General features: G+C 33.2%; 1 protein-coding gene across 2 annotated transcripts in view; it reads right to left on the bottom strand.

Annotated features, from left to right (window-relative positions):
* ZNF804A (zinc finger protein 804A) overlaps nucleotides 1–20,931 on the bottom strand; it is a 268,748-nt gene that overhangs the window by 27,877 nt on the left and 219,940 nt on the right. Inside the window, exon 2 of one of the 2 annotated variants that reach the window (XM_066232590.1) lies at nucleotides 10,348–10,491. The exons of the other annotated variant lie outside the window; for it this stretch is intronic. Within the exon in view, the coding sequence (XP_066088687.1) occupies nucleotides 10,348–10,491 (144 nt within the window). The remainder of the gene's footprint in view (nucleotides 1–10,347; nucleotides 10,492–20,931) is intronic. 2 annotated transcript variants of the gene reach the window in all.

Raw genomic sequence — 20,931 nt, forward strand, 5'->3', positions numbered from 1 at the left:
CAGTCTTAGTTTCTTATTGTTTTCCTAATTAATTAGTTGAATGAAGTGTTTGAACATGTCACTTTATATTTTATAATGGTCAAGATTTTACCTTTTGAGGGAAAAATAGCAACAGATAGCCACACTATCCATACACATATATATAAATATGTTCATTTATGTGTAACACTTCTAAAATAAAATTTTTGTAATTTTGTGTGCTATATACCTTGCTTTGTTTTATAAAAAACATTGTGGCCAGAGATAAGCTAAAAAACAGTGTGGTTTTTTTGGTGACATTTTGTCTTGACACTTTTTGACACAATGCCATATTTTTTTTCCCCTTTATATTTCCTCTTAAGTGAATTCCATTTGGATGGCAACATTGATGATAACATTTCTTAGAACTCAAGTGCAAAAGAGCTTCTGTAGTCCACAGAAACACTTGGGTACAAATAAAGCTGGGTAAACATCTAGCATATCTTCTTTTTTTTAATTTTTATTTATTTATTTTTTACAGGGACAGAGAGAGAGTCAGAGAGAGGGATAGATAGGGACAGACAGACAGGAACAGAGAGAGATGAGAAGCATCAATCATCAGTTTCATTGCGACACCTTCGTTGTTCATTGATTGCTTTCTCATATGTGCCTTGACCGTGGGCCTTCAGCAGACTGAGTAACTCCTTGCTCAAGCTGGCAACCTCAGGGTCTCGAACCTGGGTCCTCTGCGTCCCAGTCCGACGCTCTATCCACTGCGCCACCGCCTGGTCAGGCTAGCATATCTTCTTTTTACAAGACATGTACTTAAGCTTTTAGCACATCTTTGTTGATGTAGGACAACATGATGACTTATTTTTATATTTAAAAAATAAACTGATCTCCTGAGAAAAGCAGGTTTCGATATTACGTAGAGGATTTTATTAGCTGATTTTGTGACAATTATCATGCTTCCCTGGCTAGAAAATATCATGCTGATGCTTCAAACTTGACCTTTGGTTGCCTTGGGAAATATCAATAAAGAGGTATCAACCATTTCTCCATTAAGTTGCTATTTTTCTACAAATAAAAGCAGATCTACCTGATGGAGCATATAGGCAGGATTTTCCAAATTGCTACAAGTACACCGAGAGAAAATTGAGTGGGAGTCAGGATGAGGGAGCACTGCAACATAGCGTATCCAAGTTTTTTACAATGGAAAATCTATATGAAGAACATGATTTGGGGATTAATATATTTATTTTAATATATTTTTGAATGAAAAGTATTTTATCTGTATCATGTGCCTGTTAAGTGCAATGTGTCTAGTTAAACATGCACTTGAATAAGAAGCAACACCAAAAATTCAAACACATTCTCAGAACATATGAATATGTGTGTATGATGCTTTAGTACATATTGATAGATATCTATATATCTATACTGTAATATAAAATATACAATTAGCATATACCTATAATGTACCTATAATGCAAAAATACAATATTAAATTTATATCGAATGTTACGTTTATTTCAGTAATTCATTTCATATCAAATATATCATGCCATATTGAAAAATATTTTTCTGACTGTGATAAATTCAGGAAACCTTGGTATGTGCAATCGTTTTGAAAATTATTTCTATGAAATTAGTATGTTAGGTCTCAATTAATTTGTTAGCTATTTCTAAAGCTAAGAATTGTTAACATGGTTTCTATATTTCATTTTTATTTTGGAGATCTTGCAGGGATGTAAATTGAGAAGCTGAAGGTAGTATGACAGCAACTAAAGTATCAGAATTTAAAATATTGAAAGAATCTAAATGCAACAGTAGGAAATAGCTAAGATAAAAAAAGAAAAACATGTTGATGGAATACTATAATTTCATTAAAACAATTATTATACAAATTTTTTAAAAATGAGAAAATTCTGTCGATAATTTAAAGTAAATGTTGTGGTAGTGTACAGAGTTGCTTCTGTCTAAAAACAGCACACATGCAGAAAGTTAGAAAAAATTACTTTGTTATTTTGGGATTTTTTCCCTCAGATCTCAAAAAGGTTATAGATACATATATGTGTGTATTTTTCAGGTTAAATACAAAGTGAAAAGAAATAGCAAGCCATGTGAATGTAAGTAGCTTTAAAATTTATGCTTGAAACAGAAGAATGGTATAAAAGTAATTCAGTTTGCTAGAAAGAGCTGAGAATTGATGAATTTTTTTCTCCACGTATTATTTATTTATTTTTATGTGAGAAGAGGGGAGATAGACAGACTCCCACATGTGCCGTGATCAGGATCCCTCTGGCACCACTCTGTCGGGCTGATGCTCTGCCAGCCTGGGACCGCTAGCAACTGAGCTATTTTTAACGCCTAAGGGGAGATTTCAAGGAGACATCCTCAGCGTGTGGGCCCCATGTGCTTGAATCAGTGAGATCATGGCTGTGGGAGAGCAAAAGATATAAAGAGGGAGAAGGGAAAGGGTTTATGGTGGAGACGCAGATGGTTGCCTCTCCTGTGTGCACTGACTGGGAATCCAACCTGGGGCATCCACATGCCAGGCCAATGTTCTACCTCTGAGCCAACTGTCCAAGGCCTCCACATATTTATTTCTTCAGCCATTTCCCCCCTTCTTTTCATAGTTCTCCAATAAAAACAAATAAATAAGAAAAACAATTCCTGAGTTCCCAGTGCCTGAAACATTGGCTTCCTCAGGCAGCTCTTAGTACTTGCAGGCTCTAGACTCCATGGTTCTGACACAGTGCTGTTCAACCTTTAAAGTGACTCAGTACAAGTTTAAGTTAAATTCTTAAAAATTTGTGTACCTCACTTCTGAATTAGATGTTTATGCTTAGAATGCACACCAACAAACAATATTCAGAGAATCAGGCAGCGCTAAGGTTTAGAAGGGCAGGTTGCTTTGGTGAGGTTAGGTCACAGCTGACCATATCCTGAAAATGCGTTCTGCATAAATGTTACTATTGACATGTGGTAACTATCTTACATGTTTCGTCTCTAATAACTTGACAGAAGATGGACCTTAAGATCTAGAATACGAGATGGAGGTTGGGGGAAATTCATAAATAGTTTCATTGGAAATTCTGCTTTACTTTTCTGAGCAAATTTCATCACTACTTTTATGTTCTAATTATCATAATTTAATATTAAATAATAATATATGAATATATGCCAAGGCACAGTCTATGCAGAATTATCTTAAAATAGCATCAACTATTTTAAAACAATTTTTACACCCTCGGAAAAATATTTTAAATTCTATTAATTATACCCAAAGAACACAAGGCAAACTCATCATGACTTTGTGCTATGTAGATGCAGCACAGAATATAGGGAGGTGTTGAAAAAAATTAATCTCTATCACTGAGAACAGCTTATCATTATTAAAGAAATGTTTTATTTTCAAGTAGTAGTATTGAATTTAAAAGAGGAACTGGGAAATAGAAAACATTATAGTAGTCAATAACGGCCTTGTGTGTTGTAGAAGACTGTTAAATATATATCAAATATTACAAAACATCTAGATGAATGACTAGAAAATAGACTCTTACCTTATGGAATATAAAAAGAGTGACTTTTATGTTCAAGGTTGTCATTAGAAAGTTGCTAGAATTATTTGATACAACTATGAATAATACATATTATTATAAGTCTACTTCTTAACTTTCTTAGAATAAACATTTCTATTAGAGTCATCTTGAGGTCCATATAACAATATTATGATAAGCATAAATGGTATCTCAGAAGTTGTGTGTCCATTGAATAATAATTACAGCAAGACAATGGAAGTTTAGTATATGAAGATATGATGATACCAGGCTACACAATAACTTGTGTTTGCTGATTTTATGACTTATATAAAGTTCATATTTTTTAAAAAAGACGTCATACTTTTGGCATTTTTAAAATGTGTAGCTGATGTAAGTATGCAATTAAAAAAGATATTTATTTTTTAAAAAGGAAATGTTTCTTAGAGATGGCATTGTAAACATCACCGTGTTCTACTATCAGAGGGTGTGATCATAGTAAAGAAGCCAATCTTACATAGATGAGGAGTTAAAGATTGCCAGAATTCTCCTTTGTCATATCTGCTCACAGAGATATGAATTACTTATAGCACTTTCAACCTCGAATTGCCAAGACTGCAAATATTTGTAGTCCTAGACAAAGGAAGATTGCAGATGGATTTTAATATATATAACCATATATACACAAATATATCTGTACATTTTTTGCTTTCATTATTTTGTTTTCTATTTCTAATACTCCATGAAACATTATTATCTTTTAGGATAAAAGATAGATATAATTTTCTCTTATACAAATCATCCAGATCATTAAAAATAAGTTGTATCTAAGATTCTAGTTGGTGGACTTCTGAATGAGCAGGCCTGCCTTAAACTAAATATAGGTAAATATTAAACTACCAGGCAAACATAATAAGTAAACTATTACATAGAATAATTATTTTTCATTTGTTCTTTATCAAATTTGATATAATTTAGAATATCCTGACAATTTGATTGGGCTTGCTTGCTCATTGTCAGAGCTTCAAAATGAAAATGCTTGTATAATTGACAATCAAGTGCTCATTGATAAAATTTTTAGGTGGGTGATAAATTTTTACACATTATATCACAGATGTAAAAAGACATTTTTGCTTCTTTATTTTCTAAATAAATTACCTTCCCATTACTTGAGCCATTCCCGACTAGATAAGAAAATGAGGCCCTGGCCGGTTGGCTCAGCGGTAGAGCGTCGGCCTGGCGTACGGGGGACCCGGGTTCGATTCCCGGCCAGGGCACATAGGAGAAGCGCCCATCTGCTTCTCCACCCCCCCCTCCTTCCTCTCTGTCTCTTTCTTCCCCTCCCGCAGCCGAGGCTCCATTGGAGCAAAGATGGCCCTGGTGCTGGGGATGGCTCCTTGGCCTCTGCCCCAGGCGCTAGAGTGGCTCTGGTCACGGCAGAGCGACGCCCGGGAGGGGCAGAGCATCGCCCCCTGGTGGGCAGAGCGTTGCCCCCTGGTGCCGGGTGGATCCCGGTCGGGTGCATGTGGGAGTCTGTCTGACTGTCTCTCCCAGTTTCCAGCTTCAGAAAAATACAAAAAATAAAAAGAAAAAAAAAAGAAAATGACACCTATATTTAAATGGACAATTTACTGATAACAAGTTTTCTGAAATAACTGTTAATTACTTCAATTTCCTATTTATTCTCCTTATTCCTGCTAAATCTTCTTAGGTTCTGGGACTGTGAGGGCACTGAAGAGGACTTATATGAGCTTTTGGCAGCCAAGATCCATATACTTTTTTTGTATTTAATATCTGATTTCTCTAACCACAGGTAAAGTTGTTGCCTCTATTTCTGAAGTCAACACCTGGTTTATTCCTTTGTTTGTTCTCACTAAATCTCAGTGACCCCATTCAGGTGACTGAAATTAAACCATATATTAGTTTTCATTATCAAGATAGACATCTGTGAATCTAGTTATACCCTCTATCCTGTTCATTGGCTTATATATACCTCTCTTCCCTCTCCATGTCAAGATCACCAGCTCTCAAACCAGTTGCCAAAAGGGCAAAGAGGAAATTGGGCACTATCCATTGTATATTTAAACAGAGCTTCCTGAACATACCAAACAGCAGAGCTTGTGCTTAAACACATTCTGATGTCAAATTTATTTTAATATTGGCTGATTTTCATATTGGTATGGAGCAGGCAACCCAAAAATTATTTTCTTTCCAGGGTTCCTACTTTCACCTACATTTATAAGACATCTCCCCCTATCTAGGTCATTGCCTACTGAGGAGAAAGCAGAATACATATGCCAAACTGCTTCTTTCTCTATTGTCTTTGTTTCTTTCTCCATCCTCTTTCTCATATTTCTTTAACAATTGTTCTGGAATGAGAAGAGATGTACTTTTGCAATGTATCTATATCATGGAAGCATGCAATATAGCATCAGATGGCAACTTTAATGGCAACCTCATGACCCTTGGTATCTCTACTTTTCTTTTCAATCCTGCCTCATATTATAATAACCTGGAAAGCTTCAAGCATAGATATCTTCCATGGACCTATACCATACTCTGAGATCACTATTCTTTAAAGCTGTTCTGGGGATTCTAATATTCACTGGAATTACCAATTCTTTGTTTTATATCTTCTCCACCTCCTATGACAGAATACCCAGATACTGATGTCTTAATTTCTATCAAAGCCAGGAGAATCTTGAAATGTATTACAAGACAATCTTTTGAGTAGACAATTTATGGTTTGTTTTTTTTATCTGATTAGAAGATAAAAATTTAATTTTCAGGAAACTCAAAGCAAAATACTACTCCATTTGATTTTCAGTATGTTCAAAGCTAAATATTACTCTCAATTTCCTATATTATGTTAACCTGAGATATTAAATTTTTGTGTCAATTTTCTTTTTAAAATTTGATTTTGTTATGAGTAATTCCCAGAATCTGTCTTAAAATTGTTAGGAAAAATGTATTTATCAATCTATATAATAGAAAGTTTATAATAAAACTATAAATTATTTCCCAAAATAGACATATTCTCATAAAATATATATAAGTCTCATCATTAACACAATATAATTAATATAGTAAAACAGAGTAATACCATTTTATTGAAGCCACCAATCTGTCATTATGTGACATACAAAAAGAATATTCCAGGTGGGGCAAAAGTAGGTTTACAATTCTGAGTATATAAAACAGTTTATTGTTGTATTATTATTTATTTATTATTGTATTATTTTCCATATGGACAACTGTAAGCCTACTTTTGCCTCACCCTGTACTTTCAGGAGTTAATAAATAATGATTATAATAAAAATAAAGATATATCACTTGGGCTAAAATGGTTTCCTTATTGTTATATTGTTTTACCAAAGTAAAAATTTTAGTGGCAACAAACACAAGGTGAAGAGAAACTTTTTTATTACTTATAATGCATAATGTGTAAATTATATTTTTACTCTTTTTTGGCATAATTATGTTTAGGTAACATAAAATAGAAATCTCCTTTTAAAATGCAGTATTTTTTACCTACCCTGAAGATTGACTCAATAGACAGCCATCGATCTAATAAATTCAAGAATGGACAAAATCTCCAGTTTTATTCTATCAAATTATAGCTTTGAATTGAAATGTCATTACAATACAGTTCTATGATTAACTAGATATATATGTGTGTTTCTTCTGGAGCAGTCATTTTTAGAAAGTCAGGGAGGCTCTATAAATGAGAAAATTGTATGTTTTTCCCTCGTTTTGATCTTCAAAATGGTTTTGAAGAAAAAAACACAGTACTTGTAAGAAACCACTTAAACTTGTCTACAACTGGAATTTTGTGAATCAAAAACTGTATAGCAATTCATTCTCTTCAAACTAGGATTTCCACTCATAAAAACCTTTGGTAAGCAGATGCAAACAAATGTTCACAAGAAACATCTCAGAGAAAATGTTTGAAATTAATTATGCATTGCTTTGCCTGTTTCTCATATTTTCTTATTAACTTTTCAATATTATCTTGCAGATGAAAATTTCCACCCAAATATCGAGAAATGATTCCTTTTTCAAGTATAAGATTAGTGAACAGAAGCTTAAATTATTAGGAAATGTTCAAATTTGAGACTAAAGCCGTAACTTGTATTTCTATGGCAATACAAGTTACCGCAGGAGGAGCAAATTCCAACAACTCGGCCTGACTGTGACTTCCTCCGGAGCAGAACAAAACAGCATGCTAAAAAAGCACTGAATCTTGACTTGGAGGGTGAAGGTCACTTTAGTGCCTTTTGCAAGATATTTCAGCCACGCTGAAGCATCCAGAACAAAACTCAAAATGTTGGAGGGGTAGCAGCAATAAAGGCAATCATTCCCTTTTCTATCTCTTCATAGCATCAGTGTGACAAATTGCTTAGAGTGAAAATGACTCTGAATTGCCACAGGCTGCCAGGTAAGAGGGCAAACAGCGGTGTTGCTCTAGTTTAAGGGCAGATGAGCAGGTGAATGGGTTTAGAGGAAAATCTCTTCGTTTTACCTGATGCTGAGTTTCTCACTTTAAAAAATATATATAAATGACTAGAATTCAGAATGATATAACTTCCCTGGAAACTATTCCAATCTTTTTATATGAGAGAATCACTTAGGAAACATGGAACTGAGAATTAAATACATACTGATTATTTCTGGATGAACATACAGGCCTTAACTATGCATTATACTTGGTGATATAGACTTCTTGAATTTTAGATCCAGAAAGGTCAAAAAAAGTCATCTTGTCCAAACCCTCTGTTTGTGCATGTAGAATGGAGACCAGAGAAGGAAAAGATGAGAAGATACAGAGAAAACGGGTGGGTTGCCAGAGAGCAGAGTGCATAAAGAACTGGGTGAAAGAGGTGAAGGGACTAATAAGTACAGATTGGTAGTTAAAAAAATAGTCACAGGGACATACAATACAGCATAGGGAATATAATCAATAGCATTGCAATAACTACATATGTAGGGGGCCAGTTGGGCACTGGAAACATTGAGGGGAATACTATGTCAAGTATATGACTGTTTAATCACTAAGCTATACACCTGGAACCAATACAAAATAATGAAAGAAAAAGAGAGAAGCTTCTCCCATACCAGAAGTTCGTGATGGAGCCTGCTGCCTGAGGCACTCAAGTATCTTGACTCTTCAAATGCATTAAAACATTCATACAAATGTATGTTTACATAGTGTCAAAATGTATATGATGAGTACATGATTTTAAATATTTCTTCAGCTACTAGAACATTACCTCGTGTTAAACAATTAAGACACTGCTACCAGAGTTCAATTCATGGTGATTTAGATAATGCATTGTATCTGTCTTAGGGACTGATGCCCATGGGCATTATCAAAAGTGACCTCTAGACTTCAAAATTACAACCTAGATTCTGCTTGAGTTCCCCTACTTTATCTGTAGACAGTATATAGTATCCTAACTGCATTCAGAATATGGAACTGGAAAGGTCCTGTGAAAATCTGAGTTTGATCTTGTAGCACCTATGGCTGAATGAAGCAAAAGAAGTTAATAGCTGGTAAGATGTTCTTAAAACACACATGCAAACACATGTCTTTACAAATGCCTAGTTTACACAGAGAAAAAAAAGTGTAGTAACTTATCTTGTGTTTTTAGGTTCTTAGAAAAAAATCAGAGAAACAACAGTGTTAGATGTGTCACATAGGGAACGACATTCCAGAATCATTTTATAAAACAAATGCCAGGAACTGCAAAATGAGATCAATACTATTTTCTGATGGATTTTAATACTTGAATCAATCAATAATGTATGCTTTTTAAGTAAGAAAATAAAAGATATTTCCATTAAAACCTTCCCCTTAATTGGCATGTCAGTGGGACTCCTACTAGGAAAAAGAAAGGCTAGGACAGATCCCTTTAAATGCCATTAATTAGCAGTGAATGTAAATAAAGACTAACTTTCCCTAGGACAGCCTCCCTAAGCACAGTTTTGTTAATATAAGAAAATAAAAGGAATCATAGCAAAAGAAAATAAATACAATTGGTTCATAGGAACTTACTATGGTCATTTCTCCCTAATCTATCTTACTTACGCTAAATAAATAACATTAATGGAAAGTTACTGCAAATTTGTGGGTTAAATATGTATTTTTTCTTAATACCAACCAAAATGATATGTGGATGATATTTGTAGTAATGGCTAAAAAGGAAAATATCTATAATTTTGTGATAACTAAGGCTGCTAAAGTGCTGTATTATATCATTGTGCTAATCAACATAGACTTGAATTGATAAATGTAAAGAGTATGATAATGGAATCTGTATTAACTTCACTCTCACATTATCACTAGTTTAAATTTATTTTACAAAGTACTAAAAATCAATCTTAGATTTACAATTGATAGGGAAATAGAAATAATAGTAAAATAAACTAAATTATACACATATTAAATACTTATTTAAACAATAACCCTTGTTATTTTTACCATCCTAAACTTTTTTCCTTTCATGATTTATGGCAGTTAAAATGACAAACACTTTATATTTGATAAATATCATTAGCCAATTAAAATATTTAAAAATTTGTAAATTTGAAGATATTAAGCAAATCACAACCTATAGAATATAATTTTCAAAATACTGCCAATCACTAAAAGGCAACTGAATAATGTCTTTGTATCAATTGCTTATTTCAGACTTTATATTTGGTGCCTTAAAAAACTATTTTTTGCTATGATTCATCCCAGAATGTTTTTAAAATGTATAACAAAAAAATTAAAATATCTTATTCATCTAGTCAAATTAATACAAAAGTTCAAAAAACCAGATATTTTTGGACATTTCTTACTTACCTGTTTGTGAGCATGGTCATATGAATTAATGTGATTGTCAAATTCCTGATGCTTATAGTACTGCTTGTCACAGAGTTCACAGTAAAAATTGGCCTTCAGGTCTTCTAGAGCTTTTGCTATGGTGTTCTCCTTCTCAGCATAATCCTTAAAAATAAAATTTCAGAGAAGGAAGTAATTAGCTCTCCCCTGAGTTTACTTTGTTCTGATGGTTGTTGACTATAGTATAATAATTAGAGTAAGAAACAGAATTTAACAGACAACCAGAACAAGAAAGCAAATACTAAAAAGCCACGTTAGAAGAATTTATGAGTTAGAGAAAATAAGAGACCCTGGCTGGTTAGCTCAGTTGATCAGAATGCTGTTCTGATAGGCCAAGCTTGCGGGTTCAATCCCTGATCAGGGCACATACAAGAATCAACTAATGAATGCATAAATAAGTGAAATAAAAAATCAATGTTTCTCTCTTTCTCACTCTCTCTACTCCATTTTCTCTCTCTTTAAAAATAAATATATACGTTTAAATAAAAGAAAATAAAAGATTAACAGCAGCAGCCAAAATAAATGAATAGAAGAAATATAGAGAAGAAAACAAACCGTAGAAAAGAATAGAAGCCCTTTCTTGAATAAGTTGCTATGTTATGACAGTATAGAAAAAAAAAAGAAAATTATATAGCTATGTTGATTAAACTGTCAGTTTCTGGCACCGGTATAGTTAATACAACACTTCTAAACTCTGAACAAATTTAAAATGTGTCTTCTTTGACAAAGTCCACATAGGTACATCAATATTCAAGTTTGGTATTTTTGTTTGCTAGTTGTTTCCTTAATTATCTATATAGTAACATAGTTATCATGACTAGATTTCATTTGACTAATCTTTTTATTTTGATTCATATCAATTAAGTCTGAACTTTCAAATATTCTTTAATATTAAAAAAATAAGATTATTTTCTGCCAGTTATTTACATAAATTGAAAAGGATTATACTTATAAGCAGATTGCTTTCATCATAAATAAAAATGGATACATAATCAAACCCTAGAAAAGGTGAAAAAAATGTAGTCAGTTATCATTAGCTTTCATTTACAAATCATAAAAGAGCAAAATGTTTGACTGGCTTTTAGGTTTTCTAAATGTACTTGCTATTGCATGCCTCTGAAATGTTAACATTGCCAGACATGAATACATTTTACATGTTGAAACACTGTCCAAGTCTTTCTTTGAAGTGCTGACATGAAGAAGACCTAAACTTCAAACCCTACCTCAGAATATATTACACTTTTCATTTACAGATTCTCTCACACTCAACTCCTATAAAATCCAAAGTAATTACATATCCAGGCCTCTTCTATGCTACCATATAAGACACTCTCACAGGTATGGGGATATGGTGGTGAAATGTCAGTCTTCTCTGTGACAATGACAATTGTCCTTTTACCAAATATAGAGGCTATATTTGAATTGTTTGAATGTTTAAATTACTTCTACAAAATTTAAAAGTGGTTTACTAATTGTAATTCAATGAATGATAATAACTTGCCTTACATTATTATACTATATAGTTGTGTACACATCACATACCATAACGTTCACCATGATTTGTTTGTTTACTTTGCAGTATAAAAATTTGTAGTAATGGGTAAATACATTTTCCATTATTTATAAATACACTGTCTACTCTTTTACTTTAAAGACGTTAATCTACTGTTATGTTTTATTAGTTTTATCAACTGCATGACAAGAGTTAATAAAGTGCAAAGGCACTTAAATTGCTACATGATTTCATCAATTTTAAGAATTAATTTACCATTTCTTGGTAGACTTTTTAAAAAGATTTTATTGATTTCAGAGAGAGAAATGAGAGAAAAGGAAAGGCAGGGCAGAAGCGCAGGAAGCTTTGACTCCAAACTGCTTCACGTATGTGGCCAGACCCGGCAAGCCCCGGGTTTGGAACCAGTGAGCTCAGCATTCCAAGTCGATGCCTAATCCACTGCCCCATCACAGGGCAGGCATTTCTTCGTAGATTTCTGGAATAGTCTCTATTATTTATAACTTCCAATATACTAAAAAAGGTTAGTGTTAGTCTAAAAATATGAACATGAATCATATACATATAAACTGTTTACTGAATTTTACAAAATCTTCAAAACATTTTGTGGATTAGCCAATTTAAGAGAGACAAGTATTATGATTTTGTGGCTAAAATGTGCGGGGCAGAGTTAAAAAAATTTCGGTCAATATGAGTAATTATGGCAGCAATTTTGGTTCAAAGCTGAATTAGCTCTCCAAACAATATTCTTGAACAGCAATTTCTTTGCAAAGTAATTAATTTTTCCATTAATTATGATTAAAGTTAAGCTATTTTTCTCTTTAAATATTTAGTTATTGCTTATTATGACATATTTATTTTTCTTCTTAAAATTGATATTCCTCAAGAGGAGCAATAATTCATTAGTACTTATTCTTTTTACAAAAGTGGGCAGTCTTTGAGTAAAGCAAACTAACCAAATGAGGTAAAGCATATTCTTCAAAAAAATTGGTATCAGCCTTGATTTGAAGAGAAAAACAAATCTGAAAATAATAGCTAACCTTTTTCAAGGCTTATTTATGGTCAGTCATAGAGTAAGATAGTTTGGATGTATTAACTCAATTACTACTGATTAAAATTATAATGGTGTTTATTCTAGACATCACCTCATTTTCCTGGTGATGAAGCAACTAATCTGGCCATAACATTTCCTTATGTTGAAACTTTTAAGCACAGAAAACAGAGGAGAGGACAGTATAACAACCACTCAGCTTCAACAATCATCAACTCCAAGCCAACCTTGTTTTATTTTCTACTAGCCTTACTCACACCCTCTTCTCTGCCCTAGATAGTTTTTAAGGAAATTCCCAAGTTATCTGTAAATATTTTAGTATGTATCGCCAAATTAGGACCTCTTAAAAACCTCATTACCGAACTAATAAAACAACATCAGATCTAAACAAACAATAAGAAAACATCAATCATTCCTTACTATAATCAAAAATCCAATCACTGTGTTCAAATGACTACAATTATCTAATATTTTTAATTAATTTATTCAAAACAGGATTCAAATAGACAGTTTACTACCATCATCTGAAGTTGTTTAATTTCTTTTATTCCCTAGGGCTTCTCTACTTTTGTTTTATTTATTAAAATTTATTTTCCAGAAAAATTTTAAATTATACTTTGCATTTTGAATCAAAATGTTCAAAAGCATAGAAATATTACAAAAATAATATGATAATAAACTCATTTGACTTCCACTTAAAATCATTGTTAACATTTAGACACCTGTTTGTTCTCTTGCTCTCTCTCTAATCTTTCTGTAAGATTTTAAAAGAAACATAGCCTTGTGGAAGCTTAGGTTGAAATAGATTACACAATATTAAAGTTGTTTGGATTGAAACTTTCAATAATAATGAGTTGGGGCTGTATTCTAAAAAATGTTAGTATTGAATAGAATAAAAGGATTGGTTATTATATCTGTATCATAAGGCATAGGAATTATATGTATCATCATTGATTATACACTTAAAAATATATGAAAACAAAACCAGCTCCTGTTAGACTGACATGCCCTGAGGTCCCATGCCCCCTCTTCATTGCCATTGTGTGTAATATTGGATAGGGCATGGACTGACATAAAGCACAATGGTACATATTTAACACAGCCATCCCACTGCAGAAGGTAAGAAACACATTTGAATAAGATGAAAGAAGAGCATAGCTACTCACATATGTCCACTTTAAATGTCCTCCTCTCTATCTGGCGAAGCCATTTTGTTTAACTATGTACCTAATTTCTGTAATGTCTCACTGAGTGGCATGGCAGAAAGAGAAGAGCACAAGGATAACTGCTTACAGATAGTCAGGTCATCCAAACCCATTGCATTTGACATAGACCTAAAGCTGTAAATTTAAATTCTTACTTTCAGGAAAGCAGCATACAACTCCAAAGTTATCAAGTCTGGAATTTTTGTAATATACCTTAATAACTTGTAGTGCCTTTTTTTTTTTTTGCAGATTAGTTAAGACAGAAATTTTAACAGATCAATTACAGTTTCAGACCCATTCAATCCACTGCATATTAACAATAAATAGTACCAAAGTAGGACTTTGATGGAAGAAAATGTTCCTTTTCAGAATAATGCATCGCACAGTGGCTTCAGCATAACATATTCAACCTCTCTTAAAAGATACCTGTAACTTGGTACACTTGAGTAACTTTCCCTAAAGAGTGTGAGCTCAGAGAGAACAAGGATTTGTACCTGTTTTGTTTCCTGTTTTAATTCTAGAACTTGAAAGAGTCCAATATTGGTAGACACTAAATAAATAGTAATAAAGAATATGAGCTCTCTCTCTCTTTTTCTTTGATTTATATAAAAAGCAAGCAGAATGGAAAATAACTGTGAGAATACAGTATGATTAAGATTGTCGTGCTCATGCTTGAGTTTGTGGCATCCAGTCATTTAGAGAGTGTCTTTAGAGCTAATGCCAAGTTCTGCCATATACAAATTATCATGGCTAAATTATACTTGTAATATATATTACATCTTGATCTTCCTGCTAGATAATCTATTTAAAGTAGTTAAAATTGCACAGCTATAAATAGATGAGGCACTGTTAATATATATATATATATATATATATATAATTATTTTTGATGCTAAAAAGTAGCATTTGTATGCCATTAACACAAAATACTTTCTCTTATTACTCCATCAAAACTAAAAGCATCTTAGTTATTTATATGCAGGGTAAATTTTATTAGAGTATCTTTAAAGACAGGAAGCAAATAGCCTTTGTTAAATTTTGACTGTAATAAAAAAATTTAAAAAAGATCACAAAACTGTACTCTCCTAGCAGATTATCCAGATAAGACATTTCTTTTGGAGATCTACAGCTTATATATACTTCCTATAAAGTAGTGCACATCTTCTGGGCCATATCTTTTGTGTCAGTCGTTATTTAAATGATTGATTCTGAAACTGTCTCCTGCTGCTGCATGTAGCACCCACCACCTTAGTGAATTTTGCTACAGTCTGCCGAGACATTTTTCCTTCCTTGTCCAGGAACTTCTCTGATTCATGATATCAGAGCTTGAGGGATCCTAATCCAGACTAGGAAATTCACAGCCCACAAGTGCTGAGGAGTATCATAGAAGTTCCCCTTGGGCCACTGTGGAGAGTAGGAACTCAAAGTTAAATATTTCCTCTCTTATCTATCAGGCAGACATTTTCTTAGACACCCTTCTAAGAATCCACAGGCAAACATTCATCATGACAGTAGTTTTTCTTTCTCCCTTGTTCTACTTTCTTGGAACTTCATTCCTGCTTCCTGGGTCATTTCCCAAATAAACTACCTGCACAAAAGCCTTTATCCTAGGCTTAAGAACTGGACTAAGATGATAAGTATTTTGTGTTTGAATGTTTTGCTGAGAAGCTACATTTTCCAGAAAAAATCTAAAATGATATTATTCTTAGTTCAAAACTCTACCCAAATCCTCCATCACTATTAGAGTAAGTGTACTTAAAATGACCAACACTTCCTACTCCACTGGCTACCTGGCTACATCTCTGTTGTCTTTTTCTATCATTCTCTCTTTCCTTTATCTCACTTTGCTTTAGGCACCTTTATTTCCTTAATGTTTCTGAAGGTTTCTTAACTGTATAACCACTTTGACTCTTAACTTGTTATTTACTCTCCATGGAATGTTCTCCCACCAGAGGCTTGCAGGAAACATTCACTTCTGGCAGAACTCTGCTAACATACTATTTTCTCAAATTTGACATCTCTTATCACCATTCCAGAAAAGAGACACTTTATTCTCTGACTTCTTTCCCACTTTTAATGTAAAATAGAGAAAGCTTATTCAGGGAGAACACAGTAGAACACCTTGGGCAGCGCAGTCTGAAAGCCCAGGTAGTAATACGGAAGAGATGGAGGAAAAAAGGAGGGATGTTGAAAATCTAATATTAGTCTTTATCTGGTTTAAATCCTTTCCTTGTTAGGCAAGAGGGCCACCATTCAAGGTGGTAAAATACTGTGTTATTGTCTAAAAATATATGTCATCCTGTTCTAAAAGGCTAAATTCTATAATCTCGAAGGCTGGAGAATGTATAACAAGATGGTTTTGAGGAATATAGAGAGTACAACTAAGGATTGAGTAAAAAAGACACATTTTATCAAGTCACAGATGTACTGAACATAATTATAATAAAATGTACATTAGAATTATAATAAAAATGTATATTTAAATATGAGAGTTTTTTTAAAGGATTCCACAGAAATGCAAACTCATCTACACCACCATCAAAGGTGAAGGCAGAGACTGAATACTGAAAAGACAGTGTATTGAATATCCTATCTTTATGGACAACTCTGGCAAGGTAAACCAGGTGCAATCTAACAGCAAGGGAAAAGTATACCCAATACACACATTTACAAGAATTGAAACAAGGTAAGTTGTTTCTCAAAATTGATAACTTCTTTCAGAATTAGTTCCAAGGCAAGAGAGTTTATTCATAATGTTTTATCAATTTCTAGTCTGTGATAATTTAGTGATAACCACTGGAAAACCACTTGGCATGGTTTCTTACCTCAGAACCTGTTCACATATACCCTGGCTGGTTAGCTCAGTCGGTTAAGAGCATAGTCCTGAAATAATAAGGTTGTGGGTTTGATCCCTGGTCAGGGCACACACAGGAAGCAACCAAAAAAATGCACAACTTAGTGGAACAACAAATGCTCCTCTTTCTGCCTCCCTTTTCTCTCCCTTACTTTCTCTGTCTCACTAAAAAATCAATTAAATTAGGCCTTGGCTGGATAGCTCAGTTGGTTGGAACATTGTCCTGGAGCATGGAGGTTACCAGTTCGATCTCTGGTCAGGGCACATTCGGGAACAGCTCAATGTTCCTGTCTCTCTCTCTCTCTCAAAATAACCTGTTCACATAAAATAAGGATTGACTCCCCACCCCTACCTGCCAAGCCTCAGCTGTCAAAAGACAGTCTTGTCTGTCTCAGTACACTGTCCTCATCATCAAGATGATGCATCTTGCAGGCATCTGTTTATTTTTCCATCCATGGCTCCTAGAAAAAGTCCTAGCCTGTGACTTGTACTTGTTAGACTCCCTGGTTAATTTAAACCAGTATTTAGTACAATTTGAGAAAATATAGAAGGCCTGAATTAAACATTTCCCTTCACATTTGAAAAGATTTAAGGTTCAACATGCTTTAATATCAGGTTAGAAATGAACAGTGCTATACAGTCTTCCCGTGCACACAGCAAGACTGTGAGGGATTGCACTTTCAAAACAAACCAGAAAAAAAATATAGGAGGTTTTCTGAACTGAATGGTAGCTGTGGTATATAGGATTCTAGTTCATTTATATACAATCATATGTACAATTCCAACATGGGAATTCTATATTAATAGATTCTGCAAAAAGTTCTAGTGTGTAATCTGAGTTGCAGTAATTTAGGGAACTTGTTTTCTGGCAACAACTATTTTCTCTGTAAGGTGGAAGAAAGGCATGTAATGATTGCAGACATATTTGTTACTGTCTCAGTTGTAACAGTAATCTAGGGTAAGACAGAGCAGTTTCTCTAGTAAATTGTCTTACTGATTATCCTAGCTTGAGTTCTCCCACAAATAGACAATGAGATAAGGACCTGATTTTAAGTGAGTTATTTGAGATCTCAGGAAACAGTAGAGTAGTGTGAAGTAAGACAGAACAGAAAGCTTGTAAATATTCTGGTTTCAGCTCTGACATGTACAGAGCTGGAAAATCACCACTCTTATACTTACAATAAGAACAATCTATGGAAAATGAAAATCAGTTATTTTTCTTAGAATTGTTATAGAACCGAGGTCACAGGGTGAAACATCCCTTCAAAACCTGGAGAGATAAGCACACTCAGAGATACAACTGATATCTGCTTACTTGAGTTAGAAACTGCTAGAACCATGAACTAAATGTTAACACTGATGAATTTCTATAGACTAACCATAGTCCAGTGTGTGAAACATAAACTCTTGGTGGTTGTACCTCAGAAGGACCCCAAAAAACTTTCATAGGCTTCCATTTCATGAACCCCACCAGGTTTTTATGATAATAATCTGAGAAAGAGGTCCTTGTGTCCCTGGAATTTGGATGGGAAAAATAACTAATTTGAAATTAAAAAAAACAAAAAACAAAAAAACTCTTCTCTATAACTAAGAACTACTCCAATGTATAGAGTATTTCCACATCTCGAATCAAAGAACTTTTTCTAACCAAGGAAAGTAATTTACTTTTTCTACAATCTTTCTGTCTCACCAAAGTCATGTAGGTCATATTGTCAACAGGGGTCATGGCTTCAAGAAAATAGAGTGAAAATTCTATAGCCATTAAATGGAGTAGGGGCCTGTAGAAGGCAGAAAGAAAAAAGCTATATCCCAGTGGAGACATATATGACAGTCATAGCACTGAGGTACAGACACATTAAAAGATGACTGTCTAACCAAAAATGTCACAGAAAGCTTCCTTCTCCCTAAATGTTAGCAAGGCTCCAGTATAACAGTAGATTAGAAATGAAACAGTTGAACAATTCATACTCTCACTGGGAAGGTATACAGAGGGGAGCACAAAGTTAAAAGGATATGCACAATCACAAACACTAGAGAAGTTGTAAACCTCTTGTACATATAACTACAGGAAACAGTAGACATAGCCCAACACCGAGACAGATGAACAAAAGTACACTAAATGTCTTTTTATCTCATTTCCTATTACCTATACACCTCTAGGTTTCAACAAAATATTCTGAAAGGTAAGAAAATAAAAACAGGGTTGAATAGAAAAGAGAGGTACTAGGAAAAAAGGCTCAGGTTTCAGATATTACACAGATATAGAAATTATCAGTGAGAGACATTAAAATAACTGTAATTAATGCATGAATGTCTCTAATGGATAAGGCAAAAAAACCATGCAAAATTAGATGTGTTATACAAACACAGAGAAAGAAACATTCTAAGAAATAATTTAAAAATGATAGAAACGAAAAACATTTTAACTGAAATAAAGAATTCCTTTAATGTACTCATCAGTAGACACAGGATAGCTGAGGACAGAATTTGTGAATTAAAATATCTTTCAATATAATCTTATCAAGTTAAATTAAAAAGAGAATATAATGAAGAAAGAAAACAAAATAGAAGAACATCTGAGAACTGTGGGAAAATGTCAAAAGTTACATGTGTATTTGGAATGCCAGAGGAGAAGAGAGAGACAATAAAGTGAAAGAAATAACTGAAGTAATAATAATGGATGAAAAAAATTTTTACATTAATAGCAAATATCAAAATAATATAAATAACAATACAACATCTAGCCATATCATACTTATACAGCAGGAAACCAAAAACAGAGAGACAATCTTGAATTCACATTTTAAAACAGAAAAAAATGGCTTAGTTATGGACAACTAAGGATAAGAAGTATAACAGGTTTTTCATCAGAAGCCATGCAAATCAGAAGATACTGGAAATGGTGGTTTCAAATATTTAAAACATTGAAAGAAAATATAAGAACAAAACAAAAAACACAACACCAACCTAGATTTATATCCAGAAAAATTATACCTTAAAAAAGAAATAAAAATAGACTTTCTCAGCCAAGCAAAACTGAGTGAATTCACCGCCAATAAATCTACCCACAAAAACTGTTGAAGTTCTCTATGAAGAAAATTACATAGGAAAACTGTTAGACAATGAATAAATTAAAGTGATTTTATATATACATAATATAAAATTAATATGATTTTATCTATATTCTATACATATAAATATATGTTATTTTAAATTAAATTTATTGGGGTAACATTGGTTAAAAGCAATGTGTAAGTTTTAAGTATACAGTTTTATAATATGTCATATGTATATTGCATTGTGCCAAGTCTAGACTTTTTGTCACTATATATTTGACCCACTTTACTCTCATTGTCCACCTCCTATCTCCTCTTTCTATCTGTTAACCACCATACAGTTTGTTCTTAATCAATCACAAAGTTAACTTTGTTTAAAGGAAAATACTAAAAATATACTGGATAATTATAGCATATGATAAGTAAATGAATCACAGCAATGTCAGAAAGAAATGAAGAATTAGAAATACTCTCTTGTAAGGTACCTAAACTACATGTCAAATGGTATAATGTTAGATGAAAGTGAACTTAACTTAGTAAATATGTATATTGTAAATTCTAGATGAATTATTAAAATGTATTAAAAATAAGATAATATTGTAAAAGAAGAGATAAAATCAAATTACATATTATTCAATTAAAAACATTGTAGGGGCCTGGCCTGTGGTGGCACGGTGGATAAAGCATTAACCTGGAATGCTGAAGTCATGGGTTCAAAACCCTGGGCTTGCTCGGTCAAGGCACATATGGGAGTTGATGGTTCCTGCTCCTCCCCCTTCTCTCTCTATCTCTCTCTCTCTCTCTCTCTCCTGCCATCTATCTAAAATGAATAAATAAAAATTAAAAAACAAAACAGAGAAGGCAAAAAC

This window comes from Saccopteryx bilineata, chromosome 5, assembly GCF_036850765.1.
Source record: "Saccopteryx bilineata isolate mSacBil1 chromosome 5, mSacBil1_pri_phased_curated, whole genome shotgun sequence".
Classification (NCBI taxonomy): domain Eukaryota; kingdom Metazoa; phylum Chordata; class Mammalia; order Chiroptera; family Emballonuridae; genus Saccopteryx; species Saccopteryx bilineata.